Genomic DNA, 13376 nt, shown 5'->3' on the forward strand with positions numbered 1-13376 from the left:
CCACCCTGCTCTCTCTGGCTTCCTCTCTCACCATGTGACCACCGCACACACCAACTTCCCTTCAGCTTCCACCATGAGTAGAAGCAGCCTAAGGATCTCATGAGATGCCCAATCTCCAGGCAGCAGAGCTGTGAGTTAAATAAACCTTTTTTCTTTATAAATTACCCAGCCTCAGGTGTTTCTTTATAGCAACACAAACAGACTAAGACAGCATCTAGTTTTTAATGTTCTTTAAAGTACTACTACAAAGTACTCAAAAAGGGGAAAAAACACAATATAGAGAAATGAGTAACTGAAAGCCAGTGCTGCCACAGACAGGTAAGAGGTTTATGGGGTTTATCTCTATCAGCAAGAAAAACGATTAACCTCTTCATTACACTTCAAATGAAAATAACCCATCTATATTCCAAAATCCTAAAAAACAAAGAAAAATAGATATTAAATAGATCAAAAACAAACACCCTTATAATACAGAGAAAATGAACTAAAAAAGTAAGCTTATTCTTGAATTTCTGGGAGTTTCTCAGAAGTTATGAGTTACTCAGGCAAAATTTCTGTAGCCTGAGTTCAAAAATAAAAAGTTTACTTAACTATCTCTAAAGATACACAGGAAAATGGCAACACTGGTTGTCTCTAAAAAGGGGAACCAGGTTAGAGTTTGGTGAACAGGAGTTAGGAAAGAGACTTTTTACTAAATTCCTTTATATATGCTTTGATTTTTAAAATATGTAAATGTATTGCCTATAAGAAAAAAAGTTTTAATTATTTAACTGAACACAATCCATTAAAAAAAACTTGATAGGAATTCACCAAAATTAAATGCTTTTATCCTTCAAAAGAGAATGAAGACAAGGCTAGGCATGGTGGCTTACACTTGTAATCCCAGCACTTTGGGAGGCTGAGGCGGGTGAATCCCCTGTGGTCAGGAGTTCGAGACCAGTCTGGCCAACACAGTGAAACCCTGTCTCTACTAAAAACACAAATATTAGCCGGGCATGGTGGCAGGCACCTGTAATCCCAGCTACTAGGGAGGCTGAGTCATGAGAATCACTTGAACCCGGAGGTGGAGGTTGCAGTTAGCCAAGATTGCACCACTGTGCTCCAACTTGGGTGACAGAGCGAGACCCTGTCTGGGGGAAAAAAAGAGAGAGAGTAAGAGAGAGAGAAAGAGAGAAAGAAAATGAAGGCAAGTCACAGACTAGGAGAAAATATCTGCAAATTGTATATCTGATAAAGAACTTGTATCCAGAATATATAAATAATGCTCAAAACTGAGTAATAAGGAAACAATCCATGAAAAAAAAAACAAGAAAAGGATTTGCATAGACACTTCATCAAAGAGATCTACAAATTATAATAAGCACATGAAAACATGTTCAATACCATTAGTCATTAGAAAAATGAGAATTAAAATCATCATGAGATACCACTAGGATGGCAATACATGTGACTGAGAATGTGGAGAAATTGGAATCCTTATACACTGCTGGTGAGACTGTAAAATGGTACAGCCACTTGGGAAAGCTCAGTAGTTTCTTTTAAAATAAAAAATAAACTTACTATATGACCTTGTCATTCCACTCCCAGGAAGCTACCCAAGAAAAATGAAAACAAATGTCCACAGAAAGACCCATATTTGAATGTTCTAGCAGCTCTGTTTATAAAGGTGAAAGGCTGGAAACAGTCCAAACACCCATCAGCTGGTACAGGGAGAACCAAAATGTGATGTATCTACCCAATGGAGTATTATTCACCAATCAAACTATGGACACTTGCTTCAATATGGATGCAACTCAAATACATAATGTTAAGTGGAAAAAAACAGTTGCAAAAGACTATATGTTGTATGATTCAATTTATGTGAAATATAATAGGCAAATTATAGAGACAGAAAACAGACCAGTGGTTGTTTATAGCTGGCAGTGGAGCAGAGATTAGCTACAAGTAAGTACAAGGAGATGGAAATGTTCTAAAAACCAAATTGTGGTGATGGCTGCACAACTCTATAAATTTACTAAAAAATCATTAAATAATAAAAAAAGTATTTAAAACTCTTACTGAAAGCTAAAATTACACAGTAGTAAAGATGGATTAGGAGTCTAAGATAGTATTATAATCAACTTAATGTTAATTGCTCCATGATTTAATGATCGTAAATAATATGTTTCATGGTAATGATAGAAAGAATTCAGTAACTGGATTGTTTGGCAAAGATTTACCCCAGCACTAGAGATACACGGATGTGTGTAAGACATCATCAGAAACCTTACTATAAAGGCTAGTAAAGTTCAACGAAGACTTTATAAAATGTATTTATAACCTCTTAAATCCTGTTCAGTTTTAATAATTTTGGGTAGTAGTCAGTGGTCTCTTCCTTCAATCCCTTCTGGTATTGGTTCTGACAGTAAATTTTAGGTGCCCTTCCCCTTCCTAATGAACCTCTGTTCATTTTTAAAGCATTTCATACATGTAGGAATGCTAGTATAAGCAAGCATACTTGACTAAGGAAAATCACAATATTCTCAGGCTGAATGACACATATTTTGGGCTCCATATTCTTTGCTTAGTCATTTAGGCTGGAATACCACAACATTACCGCCAAACCCACTGCTCCTAATTCTACTACTTAGGCAAACTATTTCCTTGGATGCAAAATGCTTCATGAACTGTGTGGTATATGTCATGCAAGTAATCCTGCATTCCTCCAATTCAGAATACATTCATAAGAAACAAGCATTATCTGTTAAAGTATCACCTTCATATATACTAATGCATTACCTCTTTCCTTCATGGATTTAAAGATTTTTTTTAAAAAAATTTCTATTATATAATAAATACAACTCTATGCAATTTTTTTTTTTTTTTTGAGACAGAGTCTTGCTCTGTCCCCCAGGCTGGAGTGCAGTGGCGCGATCTCGGCTCACTGCAAGCTCCGCCTTGCGGGTTCACGTCATTCTCCTGCCTCAGCCTCCCAAGTAGCTGGAACTACAGGCGCCCACCACCACGCCCAGTTAATTTTTTTTTTGTATTTTTAGTAGAGACGGGGTTTCACCATGTTAGCCAGGATGGTCTTGATCTCCTGACCTCGTGATCCACCTGCTTTGGCCTCCCAAAGTGCTAGGATTACAGGCATGAGCCACCACACCCGGCCAACTCTATGCCATTTTTATGTCAATACAGTAATATGCCACTGAAAATTTCCCCTGTAGTTTAGTAAGCATTAATAGGGCCAGGATTCAAGAGCAGCAGGACATTTTACACACACACACACACACACACAATGTGGTCACTTGGTATTCATGAAGGATTGGTTCAAGGATCCCTGAGGATATCAAAATCCACCCATGCTCAAGTCACTTACACAGAATGGCATAATATTTGCATATAACCTATGCACATGTGTGCTTTAAATCATTCATCTCTAGATTACTTGTAATATTTAATGCAATGTAAATCTATATAAATACTTGTACTGTATTGTTGGGGAATAATAACAAGGAAAAAAGTCTGTTTATCTTCAGTACAGACATAATCATCCATTTTCTTTCCCAAGTATTTTTTATCTGCTGTGGGCATGATGGGGAGCCCATGGATATGAAGGGCCAATGTGTATGTATTATACACATATGTATATCTCAAGTATTCAAGTGTATATATGTGTGTGTGTGTGTGTGTGTGTCTCAACAGTGGTCTCTATCAGTTAATGGATTACGGGCACTGTTTTATTGTTTTCTGCATTTTCTTGGTGTTCTTTATGTTGTAATAAAGAAAAACAGAATTCAGAAATTTTAAAATTTGTCCCTTGCTTGCAGGAAAACAGCCTTAACCTAAGTTACAAAATTAGCGCCATGAAACAGGTCAAGTTTTTGAACAAACCTGTAGATTGTCAAAGCCTAAAAGAAAAAGGTTAACTAAAAAAGAAAAAGTAGAAAGTAGTAGAAAATTCAAATAAAATACTCATCCATTATTCAGTATTATCAACTTTCAAATATCAAAAATAAGAAAATTATTTTTACCATTTCTGACTTCTTTAAAGTTAATAAACAAAATGCAAGATTAAAAGTAGTATTTATCAGAACTGAATCCATAAATTAAAAACCAGAGTACCAGAGATATACTAAAAGGGTGATTTAAAAACTGTATTTTATTTTGTCAGAGAGTCGAGTCATCATTTTGTTAGTCAATAATTTACAAAATAATATATTAAATATTAAGTGCTTCTGTTTGAAAAGACTTTTCGCTATAAGATATGAAAATATCTTCCTGAAATAACCTGTTGTTTATAAATGTGGAATGCTTATTTTACTTCAGTAACAGAAAATGAAAGAAATGTTTTAATGTTGCTGATTGTATTACCTTCAGGATCAACAGCAGAAGGACAAACTTCTTTGAGGAGATCTCCTAGTGTGTGCAACTGTCCATCTGCAGCAACAGGACGAAACAGCTTCTGAATGAAAGGTCTTTCAGTCGTTGTCTATTTGAAAAATGAAAAAATGATTCAAGCAATTAAGTCTTTGTTGCTGCCAATTACAAATTTATATATCATAAACTTTATGTTGGCATTAGGTGCCTTTTGATACAGTGTTAGCAGAATTACACAACATCACAGATGTGGTATCACTGTGAAAAATGTTTAACATGATAAATTCAGGTAAATCTAATTCTGAGGAAACAGACAAATCCAAAGTTGGGTGGGACATTCTAAAGATAATTGACTGGGACCCTTCAAAAACTTAAAGACATTAAAAAGCAAACAACACAAAAAGATACCAACAAAAGCAGTTTTTCTCAGTATCTCTAAAAGAGACTAACAAAGCAAATATAAAACATAAACCCTGGCTGAATACTAAATTGAAGAAGGACATTTTTTAGAAATCCAACTATGAAACACAGTTTTGGGATAAATGGGGAAATACAGAATGGACAACTGATAATATTATTGAGTTAATGTCAAATTTCTTAGGCACAATAAGGACAATCCTTATTTTTAAGAAATTCGTTGTTCAAGTGTTTAGGAAAGAAGTGCCATGGTATCCAAAACTTAATCTTCTTTTTCTTTTTTTGGAGACAGAGTCTCGCTCTGTCACCCCGGCTGGAGTGCAGTGGCGCATCTCAGCTCACTGCAACCTCTGCTTTCCAGGTTCAAGTGATTCTCATGGCTCAGCCTCCCAAGTAGCTGGGACTACAGGAGCGTGCCACCACGTCCAGCTAACTTTTTGTATTTTTACTAGAGATGGGGTTTCACCATGTTGCCCAGGCTGGTCTCAAACTCCTGAGCTCGGGCAATCCGCCGGCTTCAGCCTACCAGAGTGCTAGGATTACAAGCATGAGCCAACCGCTCCTGGCCCCAAAACTTAACCATCTAATGGTTGAGAGAGAGACAGAGAGAGAGAAAGAGAGAGACAGAGAATGTGTGTGTGTGAAGACAAAGCAAAAATAAAAAAATATTAACTAATGGTGAATCTAGGTAGAGGGTGTACGATTTTAGCAGTTTCATTATTTCAACTTTTCAATAGGTTTCACAATTTCCAAAATAGCAGATCCAGCCATTTCATCTGACAAAAACTGTTAGTAGCACTACACCATAATTTATTGCTAATAATCTCATTGTTTTACTCTTAAAATTGTTTCATTTACTAAATTTCTTTAGTGATGATGGAGGCTTTATCATGACAGAGTACAGAGGCTCTGAAATGAGCCAGTGTCTATGAAGAGCACCACTGTTTGCAACATCTATGACCTTGCACCCAGTTTCCTTTATCTGTTAATTTGGGACATTCCATATCTCTTGAGTTTGTTGTGGAAATAAATGAGCAACTTTGCCAATCACAGAGTAAATAAATAAATGTTAAAGAGAATAAAAGCATTTTTACCTCCTCTCTCCCTCTTAACTGTTATTTCACTTTAAGATGGTAAATTTTAAGCTTTCTGAGATGAAAAATCATTAAAACTTAACAAGAACAGAGAAATGCCATATATACATATTTTTTGTTTGCTTGTTTTTTGAGACAAGGTTTCACTCTGTCAACCAGGCTGAACTGCAGTGGTGCAACCCCCAAGTTGCAATCCTCCACCCTAAGCCTCCAGAGTAGCTGGGACTACAGGTGTGAGCCACCATGCTCAGCTAATTTTTTAATTTTTTTGTAGAGGGGGGTCTCACTATGTTGCCCAGGCTGCCTCATATTTTATAAGAATATGATTTCAAACACTTAGGCATTAGAGATAAGTTTTTGTTTTTGTCTTTTAATGACAGAGGTATACCTCAACATATTTGACACAACTGTTAGAGATTTGGTTTAAAAAGAAATAGACATGGATGAAGCTGGAAACTATCATTCTCAGCAAACTAACACAGGAACAGAAAACCAAACACCTCATGTTCTCACTCACAACTGGGAGCTGAACAACGAGAACACATGGACACAGGCAGGGGAACATCACACACCAAGGCCTGTTGGGGAGTAGGGGGCTAGGGGAGGGATAGCATTAGGAGAAATACCTAATGTAGTTGAGGGGCTGATGGGTGCAGCAAACCACCATGGCACATGTATATCTATGTAACAAACCTGCACATTCTGCACATATATTCCAGAACTTAAAGTATAATACAAAATGAAAAAATAAATAAAAATAAATAGAAAAAATAAACATGTAAGCATGTGAGCTGCCTTTCCTAATTCTATGCTTATGTATTCACTGAATACATAGTATTTTAAAATAGTACTCCAATAATATATTTGAGTGTTTGTGACAAGTATGAAAATAAATTGTAATTTTAAAAAAATCTTGATAATATGCATTGAATATGATTCAATTCACTTCACTATTTGAACTCTTTAGGGATTATTTTTAAAAATATGATTGATATCCTTTGATATGTTTTGGCTCTGTGTTCCCATCCAAATCTCATCTCAAATTGTAATCCCCACCCGTCTAGGGAGGGACTGTAATCCCCATGTGTCGAGGGAGGGAGGTGATTGGGTCATAGGGGTGGTTTTCCTCATGCTGTTCTCGTGATACTGAGTGAATTCTCATGAGATCTGATGGTTTTTAAAGTGGTAGTTTTTCCTGCACTCTCATCTCTCTTTCCTGCTGGCTTGCGAAGGTGCCTGCTTCCCTTTCTGCCATGATTTTAAGTTTCCTGAGGCCCCCACAAGCCATACGGAACTGTGAGTCAATTAAACCTTTTGCCTTTATAAATTATCCAGTCTCAGATATTTCTTTAAAGCAGAGTGAAAACGGACTAATACATCCTTCAATTTAAAAAGCCATACTTTCTCATACAAGTTGAAACCAAGAACAATATCATGCATAATCAAGTGATTAACTGTGTAAAGATAATATGGTTGGGGAGTTGAGAGAAGAAAAGAAATGAATAGGGAACTGTAGTGATAATTTAAAATAGCCATCCCTCACTCAGGGTTTTTGATCTTCAGGCCATGAAGAAGCTTTTAATGCTTTTTAGCAAAGGAAATAATGTTGGTGAAAGGCTTTTTCTGACGACTAATGGAAAGCAGTGCTATGTATGGTGGCTTGGTTATGAACCAAAATCAGAATGACTGGTGAGAGGCTGACCAGCAAGCTTATGTGAAGACAACTGGAGCTGGTGCAGTGGAAAAGGAAGAGAGCAGGACTGTACCCACAACTCAAAGGAAAAAGTCAGAAGGTACCTCCCACAGTCCGACCTGAAAACAACAAAGTCAAAGGAATCTTTTCAAGAATTTGGAGCTCTCATTCATATCCTAATTAGTGTATGAAATGTGAGGTGGCTTTGCTATATAATGAAATTACCTGGAATATTTCTAACACAAAGAAACAATAAATGCTTGAGGTGGTGAATATCCTCATTTGGTCATTACACATTGCATGCTTATAGCAAAAGATTACACGGACCCCATAAATAATTGCAACTATTATGTATCCATAATAATTAAAACTAAAAAATTAAAAATTACCTGAAAAAAATGCTAAACAGGAAAGGCCAACTAGTCTTGGTTACATATTAAAAAACAGAAATTCTTCTCTAACCTCACTATTGGAGAAATATCCTGTTATTTTTATATATCTCTCTTTTTTTCCACCCTTTCCCAAATCTGAGCAAGTATTATAAAGGTATAACCTTCAACAATCTTTTATGATGAGGTATTTGCTTACTGGGGAGAAAGCCCCAGTGCTATTACATAATGTAGCTAAACGCTGTAGAAAGGTAAAAACAAGAAAACGCTCAGCAAAGTGTTGTTTCTCATTTAATGAAAATCTTATTTTAAAAGACAAAAACTCAATATACCCCAACCAAAAATCTGATGAACATTTTTTGTTTAATATTTATTATACAGTGCCCTTAAAAACGTAATATTCTTATTCTTAAAAATTTAGTGTGCTAGCAAATAAGCAATTAAGTACCTAAGTCAATCAGGACTACAAAAAAATACTCAATTTGGGGAGTTAGTTACTTCTATCATCTGAATGCGTCCCTCCAAAATTCATGCTGAAACCTATTCCTCATCATGGCAGTATTAAGAGGTGATGCCTTTGAGAAGTAATTAGGTCATGAGGGCAGAGTCCTCAAGAATGGGATCAATGCTCTTATAAAAGAGGCCCCAGGGAGCTTGTAAGGCTTTTGCCCCTTGTGCCATGTTGGGGGGGTGGGGGTGGGGGCGCAGCAACCAGTGCTAACTCTGAAGCAGAGAGCAGCCCTCACCAGACACCGAATGGGCTGAAGCCTTGATCTCTGACTTCCCAGCCTCCAGAACTGTAAGAAATAACTTTCTGTTGTTTATAGATTACCCAGTCTAGGCTGGGCGTGGTGGATCACCTGAGGTCAGGAGTTCAAGACCAGCCTGGCCAATATGGTGAAACCCCATCTCTACTAAAAATACAGAAAATTAGCTGGGCATAGTTGTGGGCGCCTGTAATCCCAGCTACTCAGGAGGCTGAGGCAGGAGAATCACTTGAACCCAGAAGGCAGAGGTTGCAATGAGTCAAGATCACGCCATTGAACTCCAGCCTGGGCAACAAGAGGGAAACTGTCTCAAAAAAAAAAAAAAAAAAAAAAAAATTACCCACTCTAACATATTTTGTTATAGCAGCCCAAATGGACTAAGACAATTACCCTTAAAACAAAAGCTCCCATAGAGAGATCATGCATTCAAGTACAGAGGTTCTTAAGGGCAATGGGAATGGAGGACATATTCCTGCAAACTTTTCAACAGCTCTCATTAGCCTTATGTTAGAGCTCTGCAAAGAAGACTAAATTATACTGAGAAATATTTTTAAATCTCCACAAATAGGAATGCTGTAAACGTTGATTTAGTATATATAAAATTAGACAAGACTAACAATATCCAATGCAATCTAAATCTTAGGTTGACAGACAAGAAAGCCACTGCAAACAGGAATACACCACAATACCTGATCTTGCCACATATTTGTAAATATGCAAAGTATTTCAATAACTTCCAAGAAACAGTATTACTCTCATGAGAAATAACATGATGTAAGTCACCTTTGAAACTGTCCTTGTTACTTTTTCAAATGTATGTTAGTCATTTCTTAACACCAAATGAAATGAAAAACTGAGGTGGTAATGGCTGGCTGCTCCCATCTCTCCTCTACTCATGTGCCTTCACCAATACAGCAATCATTTTTTCTTATATGGGAAATTTACGGTGTTGATATAGCTCAGAGATATATTGAATAAAAGCAGAAAAATGAAACTTGTAAACAATTTAGCAAACCTTATGTATTTTCTTAAATAGTTCAAGTGCAAAACTTAGAATTCTTATAAATAATGTGTGTTACAGCTATATTGTAAATGGTGGCTCATGCCTGTAATCTCAGCACTTCAGGAGACTGAGGTGGGAGGACAGCTTGAGCCCATGAGTTTGAGACTCACCTGGGCAACACAGAGAGACCTCATCTCTTAAAAAAAAAAAAAAAAATGAAATGCAAAGAAAAAGTCTCTATTTCAAATACAGCCAGTAGAGCCAATAGGTTAACCAATATTAACATTGATAAAACAAGAAATGATGATTTACTATAAGCTGAAAATCAGACAATGTATGGACTTTAAGAGTAACAGGCACAATCATCACAAACTTAAATCAGGTTTGAGTCCTATGAGTTATATAGTTACATGCTGCAACAAAACATGCCAGGCAGTTGTTAAAGAGTATTAGACTCGGCTGGGGGTGGTGGCTTATGCCTGTAATTCCAGCACTTTGGGAGGCCGAGGCAGGAGGATCACAAGGTCAGGAGTCCGAGACCAGCCTGGCCACTATAGTGAAACCTGGTCTCTACTAAAAATACAAAAATCAGTCAGGCATGGTGGCACGTGCCTGTAATCCCAGCTACTCGGGAGGCTGAGGCAGGAGAATCGCTTGAACCAGGGGGCAGAGGTTGCAGTGAGCCGAAATCGCGCCACTGCACTCCAGCCTGGGCAACAGAGCGAGACTCTGTCTCAAAAAAAAAAAAAGTATTAGATTCAAGTCCCGTTTCTGTCATTTATTATGGAACCATGGGCACAATTACCTATCTTTCCTGAACCTCAGTTTTTTCAACTGCAAAACAGGAATATATACATATGTGTATATATACATATGTGTAAACACGTATGTATATGTATAAATGGAGATAATACCTACATTATAGAGTTTCTGAGATAATAAAATGCACAACACAATTCTGACACATAACAATTTGTAACTTAAAACATACCATCACCAGGGTCACTAGTTTTAGAACACTGTAATGCACAGTCTAATTTAATACTATCCAAACTGTGTTGACTCAAGGTTTTATTTCCTTTTAGTTTAGTTCATTTACTCTTCAGTTGTTTGTAAGCTAAAAAGTCCAGAATCACGAAATTCAGAAGTTTGCATTTTAATGTTTTTCTACATGGCAAGGAAAAAAAAAGGGCAAAGTCATTTTAACACTACTTTCAAAATCAGCCTAGAACTTAACACTAAAGGCATGACCCATAAAAGGGAATACTAATAAATAGACTTAATCAAAATTAAACAACAACAACAACAGCAAAGCTTTTGCTCTGCAAAAGATCCTGTGAAGAGAATGAAAACATAAGCCGTGGGCTGGGAGAAAATATTTGCAAACCATATTTCCGAGAAAGGTCTTGTGTCTATAACATATAAGAACTCCCAAAATGCAACAGTTTTTAAAAAAAGCAAACAATCCAATTAGAAAATGGGCAAAAGACATGAACAGACATTTTACCAAAGAGAATATATAGGTGGCAAATAAGCATATGAAAACATATCTCACACATTATTAGCCATTAAAGAAATGCAAATTAAAACCACAATGTGATATCACTACACACCTATCCAAAATATCCAAAATAAATATTATCCAAATAAATAATATCCAAAATAAAAATTAGTGGTAACACCAAATGCTGGTGAGCATGTGGAAAAATAGTCCTTCACACATTGATGGTACAAATGTAAAATAGTACAGTCCCTCAGGAAAGGAGTATGGCAGTTTCTTACAAAACTAAACATGCACTTACCATATGACCAAGTAATTATACTCTTGAATATTCCCAGAGAAGTAAAAATGTGTTCTCCAAAAAACTTATACATGAACGTTCATAGCTGTTTTATTCGTGAGAGTCAAAAACAGTAAGCAATCCCAGGGCTACCCATTAAAACAGGTGAATGCTTATAAACTGACTGTAATAGGTCTGTCCCATGTAATACTACTCAGCAATAAAAAGGAACAAACAACTGGTATATGCAACAACTTGGATAGATCTCAAGGGAGTTATGTGAAAAAAGTCAACCTCAAAAGGTTACACACTGCATGACTCCACTGATATAACATTAGTGAAATGACAAAAATTTTAGAAATGGAAAACAAATTAGTAGTTGTCAGAGGTTAGGGAAGAAATGCAGTAAGGTAGGTGGCTGTGGCTATAAAAGGGTAGCCTAAGAGATCCTTGTATTGAAACAGGGCTTTATTTTGAATATAGGGTGAATTTACGTAAGTGATAAAGATTGCATAGAACTAAATACACACACACAGTATATGTAAAACTAAGGAAATCTGAGTAAGGTTTGTGGATTATATTAATACAATTTCCTGGTTGTGATACTGTACTATAATTATGCAAGATGTTAGAATTGGGGGAAACTAGATGAAGGGTATGTAGATCTTTCTGTATTATTTCTTACAATTACATGTGAATCTGTAATTATCTCAAAATAAAAAATTTTTTCAAAATTTCAAAACAACTAATCTAGAGCTTTGTTAATCAAAGTGTGCTCTGAGGACCTGCAGCATCTTGGTTATCATCTGGATCTTATTAAAATGCAGATTCTCAGGCTGCATATTGGAATTCCTGAATTGGAATCCGCATTTTAAGAAGATTTCCAAGTGATTCATGTTTAAAGTTTGAGAAGCACTGGTCTACAACACTGACTTTTAACCTTTCAACCTACTCTAACACATTTGAAGGCCATAACAAAATTCACATCAATAACAGTTGCTCGGTTGGACAGTGACTCTCAACACAAATGAGGGAGGAAAGGTGGGGACTCAAGACTCAGGTAGCAGGAAAAGCCCCTTAGGTGATCCTGATGAAATGTTTTCTCCATCCTGGCTGAAAAACCCACAACACAGTCAATTAAGGCTCAAAACAAAAGTAATGTTTACAATGCTGGAGATCTTTAAAAGGCAGATAATATATACTGTAACAGAGCAAAAGTAATTATTACAATGTATAAATCTTATAAGAACCACATCAGAATTAAAATCACCAAGTACATAATGAAAATCCTTTAAAAAGTATAAAAATGAATGTAGTCTAAGTAAATACTAATAATGGCAGTTATAGTGAGAAACGCTCTAGAGTCTTTTACTCTTCATACTTCCTAGTCACAAACATCTGTTTCCAAAACTGACCCTTCGTATTTCAAATAATTTATGGCCTGGTACAGTAATAAGAGCATGATATTTAAAGCCAGTCAGAAGACACATATTCTAGCTCTGGATGGCACTTGATGACGGTGGACTCAGCTTATGGTTCCAATCCCAGCTCTGCCAATTAGTACCTGTATGACCCTAGTCAAATACTTAAACCTTCTTGTGTTACTTGTGTGTCAATTGTTTCATCTATAAAATGAAGATATTAACAGTATATACCTCAAAGATTTTTTTGTGAAGGTTATACAATTAATTCATATAAAGCATTTAGAACAATGTCTAGCACATAGTGAATTCTCAATGAGTGTTATAATTGTTCTTTTTAAATGTGACTTGACTCTCAACAGAACTCTATTGAATTCTAATATGTATTCTGTATTGAGCTGTCAAAAAAATAAGGATTATAATAACATATACTATTCTTATAGTCAACC

At 36.2% G+C, this 13376-nt stretch overlaps 1 protein-coding gene across 1 annotated transcript in view; it reads right to left on the minus strand.

Annotated features, from left to right (window-relative positions):
• The window catches only part of ATG5 (autophagy related 5), a gene marked incomplete at its 5' end in the record, with an annotated part of 140103 nt that overhangs the window by 13562 nt on the left and 113165 nt on the right, over positions 1 to 13376 (minus strand). The window contains 1 exon segment of the mRNA NM_001132922.1: positions 4357 to 4474. Within this exon segment, the coding sequence (NP_001126394.1) occupies positions 4357 to 4474 (118 nt within the window).

The sequence above is a fragment of the Pongo abelii genome, chromosome 5, assembly GCF_028885655.2.
Source record: "Pongo abelii isolate AG06213 chromosome 5, NHGRI_mPonAbe1-v2.0_pri, whole genome shotgun sequence".
NCBI classification, from domain to species: Eukaryota; Metazoa; Chordata; class Mammalia; order Primates; family Hominidae; genus Pongo; species Pongo abelii.